General features: G+C 35.9%; 1 protein-coding gene across 1 annotated transcript in view; it reads left to right on the top strand.

Moving 5' to 3' along the window:
* Positions 1 to 6,000, top strand: part of MMS22L (MMS22 like, DNA repair protein) — a 143,451-nt gene that overhangs the window by 121,437 nt on the left and 16,014 nt on the right. The window contains exons 19-20 of the mRNA XM_007467195.1: positions 2,186 to 2,355; positions 4,568 to 4,779. Of these exons, the coding sequence (XP_007467257.1) occupies positions 2,186 to 2,355; positions 4,568 to 4,779 (382 nt within the window). The remainder of the gene's footprint in view (positions 1 to 2,185; positions 2,356 to 4,567; positions 4,780 to 6,000) is intronic.

The following is a 6,000-nucleotide window of genomic DNA, read 5'->3' as shown; positions in this document are numbered from 1 at the left end:
CCAAACGTAAAATAGATAGCTAGAGGGAAGCAGCCGCATAGCACAGGGAGATCAGCTCGGTGCTTTGTGACCACCTAGAGGGGTGGGATAGGGAGGGTGGGAGGGAGGGAGATGCAAGAGGGAAGACATATAGGGAACATATTTATATTATAACTGATTCACTTTGTTATAAAGCAGAAACTAACACACCATTGTAAAGCAATTATACTCCAATAAATATGTTAAAAAAAAAAAAGAAAAGCTAGTGTGGCTCTCTTTCAATTGTGGGAGTATGTTCCCCACAAGTTTTCTATATTTTCAGCTTTATCAGTAAATAAGTAATAGTTTATAGCCAGGAAAAATACTAGGTTTCTTACAAAGCTACTCTGTGTGTTTAAACCTTTCCAAAGTTTTTTTAGTTAAAATTTTTCTTTTTCTTTGCATTTTTAATTCCCTTCCCTACACACCCGAACGTTCTTTGCTGAAACTTTCAAAGTAGGGGCTTGATACTGCAGTAAAACAAATGTGTCATCTCTACTTTCTCTGAACTCATAAAACTTAAGGTCTTCAGCAAAGTGTTTTAACCATTGCACAAGATGAACTACAAGGGTAGATGATGCATTTTGGGTTGGAAGTTCCTTGCTCTTTATAAGTTAATACCTGTGTGACACTTGAGTGGTATGAATTATTTCAAATGTTGGTGGTGATGGCAGTTCGTCTTACTGGTATACTAATGTTGCTTAGAATGTGAGCTTTTCTTACATTGCTGTCATTCTCAGATTTCTCACTCACTGGAAGAATGAGAAGCCAGCATTATTTAAAATATTGCTAAGTGAGCATTGTGTTTCTTTATGATTGATTATTGTATTTCCTTTTACAACAGAAGATTAATGTTGCTGTTGTTCTTAGAAGTGATTATTAGTTGGGTTCTTTTTATTTAAACATCTGTATATCCTTCTATAAGCATATTTTTGTTTTCCTTCAGAGCTTGAATTTTAAACTTTTTGTTTAATGGAAGTGACTTTGAATTTTATCAACTTTTTTGCTTTTCTAAGATGGAATAAAATATAAAAGTTTATGCAGCACATGTACCATTGCTGTTTGGACAAGTACTTAATGTTCTCCTTTAAATTCATATTTTTCAGTAAAGGAGACCTCTATTGCAGTAATATACTCTAAAGGGAAGTATATATCTGATCTTAATTACTTTATTAAACAAAGGTGCTCATTTGATAAGTTTTACTATCATTAAATGTAGCAATTGACAGACTCCATTCATTAAAGAAACCATAGTATATTTCATGTAGTAAAGAAGTCTGTTTCTCTTCTTTTTTTTTCTTTTCTTTTTTTTGCGGTACGGGCCTCTCATTTTTTCTTTTCTTTTTTTTGCGGTACATGGGCCTCTCACTGTTGTGGCCTCTCCCATTGTGGAGCACAGGCTCCGGACGCAGGCTCAGCGGCCATGGCTCACGGGCCTAGCCACTTCGCGGCATGTGGGATCTTCCCGGACCGGGGCACGAACCCGTGTCCCCTGCATCGGCAGGCGGACTCTCAACCACTGCACCACCAGGGAAGCCCTGTTTCTCCTGAATCAAAATTTAAATTCATTTTTTTGCTCATGTTAAATAACTGAAACTTATAAAAACTGAAGTTCCAGGAGGTTAAGTGATTGCTTCAAGATGTTACAGCTAATCTTTTTTCCTGCTTTAACAATTAAATTTAGTTACACCTCTTCTTGTTGCAAACTGGGTTGAGACAGCCTGTAAATTAAATGTAAAATATGAAGAAATAAGGGTATCAGTAAAATGGAGAGTAGCATGATGAAACCCAGGGAAAAGTGATCTTACAGTGTTCTTAAAGTTGAACTATAAATTTGCCTCTGAGTTTCCTAGCAACCAAAGCAAAAAGAGAGATCTGGTTAATTGCAACATTCAATCTGTATATTCACATAGTGTATAACCACATATTGTGTGTATGTATTAAATGCCAGTTGTTCAGGAAATGTATGTTTTTCTTGGCCCATAACTCAGAGTTGTCTCTTTAGCGAAATACTTGGTGTAAGTCTTTTGACTCTTAATACATGTTTCTTCCTGTTGCCAGCTTTAACTTGGTCCTACGTGTTATAAATATACTTTTTTTTAGTGGAATGGCAAAATTTTTTGGTTAGAAGATAACCATAATTTCTCTTACTGGTCTTCTGTGTTAGGAACTCTTGTGAAATCATGGGCACAGATCTTTGCCACCTCTAAAGCCCAAAAATTACTATTCCGGATCATAGACTGTTTACTGCTGCCACATACAGTATTACAGCAAGAGAAGGAGCTGCCTGCACCTATGTTGACTGCAATTCAGAAGAGCCTTCCTTTGTATCTCCAGGTATAGTAAGTGTGCCTACTTAAAAGTTAAAAAAAAAAATTGACACCTGCCTTAGAACAGTTTACTAATTGCAGATATCAAAAACATACATTGTAATCCTAATGTACATGTGTGATGTTGCACTTCCATTGAACAGGTTTAAAATTCCTTTTGGTTTGGGCTCTGAATACAAAGATGGAAGAGGTAAAAGCTCCACCCTCAAGGAACTTAAAGTTGAGAGAAGGGACCAACCAGCAGAGACACTCCCAGCAGTGTGCTTAGTATTTTCCATAGAGGCCTCAGCTGTCCGTCAGCCAGACTGGGATGAGGAGATGCAAGAGAAGATAGCTGTAGTACAGGATATTAGGTGTTAAAGAGCAGAGTGGGTAGGAGTTGAAGGACTGTTCCTGTCAGAGGGAACAGCATGTAGAGGGCATAAGCTATAAGAAATATGACACATGGGGAAAAAGCAAATAATTCTGGTGTGGCTGGAGGCTCATACAGGAGGGGCCACATAGTGAAGGGTTTTGTGTGGCATACTAAGAAGTTTGGACTTGTTCTTGTAATACATGGGGACTGTTGATGGATTTGGGGCAAAAAAGTGGGAGTGACATACCATATTTACATTTTTAGAAAGGTGATTCTGGTCAACGTTTAGGTTGGTGTGGAGGTTAGATTGGAGACTTGGAAGGTAGTGAGTAGTTCATTATCTGAAGGTTTTGAACTAAGGCAGTGGGTATACAGGTGCACAGCAGATTTTAGAAGCATTTAGAATCTCCAGTCACAAAGTTGCTGAGTATGTGCTGCAGAGTAACAGAAATAGAACACTTCCTAGATTCCATGGTGGCTGCTTATGTCAATAGCAGTGTGGAGTGCTTGCTCCATGCGGCCCTCTGAAACCAAAACCGTCCACTTAATAAGAATTCTTATAAACTTCCTAAGTTGAAAATTTTGGTAAATTATCCATTTGGCAGAACTGACTTGGAGCTATATCTTTAATTTCTTAAAGGTATAAGATCTCCTCTTCAGAATTTTTTAAAAAATATCCATTTATTACTTTATCTTCTTCTGATATAACATGCTTTTCCTCAAACAGAGCTTTTCCTCTTCTTCATCTGTCTTCTGTAGGGGTGGGGGAGTCCATTGGATTTTTTTTTTCAATTGTTATTCAAGTCCTTATGTTTTTAACAGCTCTGTGCTATTTTTCATTAGAAATAAACTTTCAAAATCTCCTATTGCGTAAATACCATTTATAGTTAAAAAGGAGACATGACAGTCATTTCTGATTATTTCTCTGGAAAAACCACATTGTGAATCACAAAGTACCAAATTATAAATGAACTTTTAGAGCATAATTTGTTGCTTTGTTGGTGATTATTTAGTAAAATGCAATATTTAGTAATATTAGCAGGAAAGAATTTTATTTCTCAGGGTGTTGGTTTGTTTGTAAGTATCAAATACTGCAGTCCATATGAAAGTATCTCATTAACTTCTATATAAATAGAAGGGATTAAATCAGCAGACATATAACAAGACATTGTGAGTTCTGTATGACCTTGATCAAACTCTTAACTTCTCTAAACCTCAATTTCTCCAGCTGTAAAATCAGAGATAAAATAACACTAAGTCAGTGGGACTGTTTTTTGAAAAATTTAAATGGAATAATGAATATAAAGCATGTGGCACAGTGCCTGACATATAAAAACCTCAAAATAAATTGTCATTATTCTGAGTCTTACTCTTCTGCATTTCTCTCCTTTTGTTATTTTTTTAAAATTTATCACGTTTCTTAACATTGAAAACTTTTAGCATAAATTTTATAGTCTTACTCAGACAAAATGACCAGTACCATAAGTTTAAAAATAGACTAAAATGTATTTTATAACTTTGTAATACATATATATGTAGCTGATGAGTGTGGTGGTGAAATTTTCTAAAGATGAGAGGCAGAAGGAAGCTTCATCTGTCTTCCTACTCTTCTCCCCTGCCTCCTCTGGGTGTGCCCCCAAAACATGTATGCTTGGTTAGGTACCACTGCATAGGTGTTATCCAAGGTCAGCTGCTCCCTGAGCTTCATACAAACATTACCTGTTGATGATGGAAGTTGTTCTTGTTGATTGTGATAAGTTACAAATTCTGATATAAACGCTTGGGACAAAATTAGTAACTTCCTAAATCTTTTTTTTAACTTTACCTTTTAGTATTTCTCTCTGTTTTTTTTTTTCTCCTGTAGGGCATGTGTATCGTGTGTTGTCAGTCTCAAAATCCAAATGCCTATTTGACTCAGTTACTAGGGAATGTTATTGAGCAGTATATCGGGCGGTTTCTTCCAGCTTCACCACATGTTTTAGGTCTTGGACAACATCCTGTTTTGTTGGCATTGAGAAACTCAGCCACTGTTCCACCGATGTCATCTCTAAAGAAATGCATTGTACAAGTCATAAGGTACATCTAAATATTAAAAATAGGTGGTATTTACAATTTATTATTCTCTATAAAAAAATAACAAAGCATCTCAAAAGTATTGGCAATCCTTAGGATACTGAGTTTAGAAACTTTTTTTCCTGAGAAGCATTATCTAAGAACTTACCAGAATGACTTGTCAGCCTAAGACAGTGCTCTTTATATTGCTTGCTTTCTCTATGTAGCTGTTATTTTTCTTATATATGTCCCAAAGGTATATATTTTTTTTCATCAGATAAACACTAATTGTATTTTGTACTGTACAAAATGAAGTAATTGTATTTTATAAAAGATGGTTAAGTGAAAAGATAAATGCTAATATGAAAAAGGAAGCAATATGAAGTCCTATTTTTGTTAGTCTACTCTGTCTTAATAACTCAGTTTATTATTAGGCAGCTGAATCAATGAAACTTAGGTTTTCTACTAAATTCCAGTATCTTTTAACTATAACAGTAGAAATTATCTTTTTTTTTGTCTTCATGAGGTATTTAGCTTCACATGAAATTAGTTTTTAAACTTTAAAATGCTGTGGTGATACAGATTATTCTTGTCTAGTTTTCTTTCCTGTGTTTTTAATGATCTGGTAGCTTTAATGTCCTGATATTATCCATCACCTCACATGACAGAATCCCATGTCTAAGATCTGTTCTCCCTTCTGACCTTTTCTGTGTGTTGCTAGTGTTCTGTTACTCAGGTTTGAAAGCTTTATATTCTTTGTTCCCTCCCCTTTTCCAGCCTTTGGCAAATGATTGTTTCCTTCCCTTTTCACATGTCTTTTCTTTTATCACATTATACCTGGACTATTGCCAGTGTCCTAACTACTTTCACTGTCTCTTGTCTTCTCTTCCAGTCCCACCTAAACAATTCCCCCAGATTACTTTTCCTAAAATATTGTTCCAGTATGACACTTCCCTGCCTTCAAACCTTTATTCACTCCTTTTTGACTTGTGGAATAAACTCCATACTCCTTAGCTCTCCGTGATCTGTCACGTAGCTTTTCCAAATGTAATACATATGGCACCATATATTGTTACAAGCCCTAATGAGATGGGTTTAATTATCACCCCCCAAAATGCTTTACATCTCCCTACCTCACAGCTTTGTTCATACCATTTTCTCCATTAAAATGCCATCCCTCTGGGCTAAATACTACCTAGACTTTATGAGACCTACACCTAATACCTCACTGTACCATGATTCTTC

This window comes from Lipotes vexillifer, unplaced genomic scaffold, assembly GCF_000442215.2.
Source record: "Lipotes vexillifer unplaced genomic scaffold, Lipotes_vexillifer_v1.1 scaffold185, whole genome shotgun sequence".
Classification (NCBI taxonomy): Eukaryota; Metazoa; Chordata; class Mammalia; order Artiodactyla; family Lipotidae; genus Lipotes; species Lipotes vexillifer.
The sequence above is the reverse complement of the archived record's forward strand: the minus strand, read 5'-3'. Positions and strand labels throughout refer to the sequence as shown.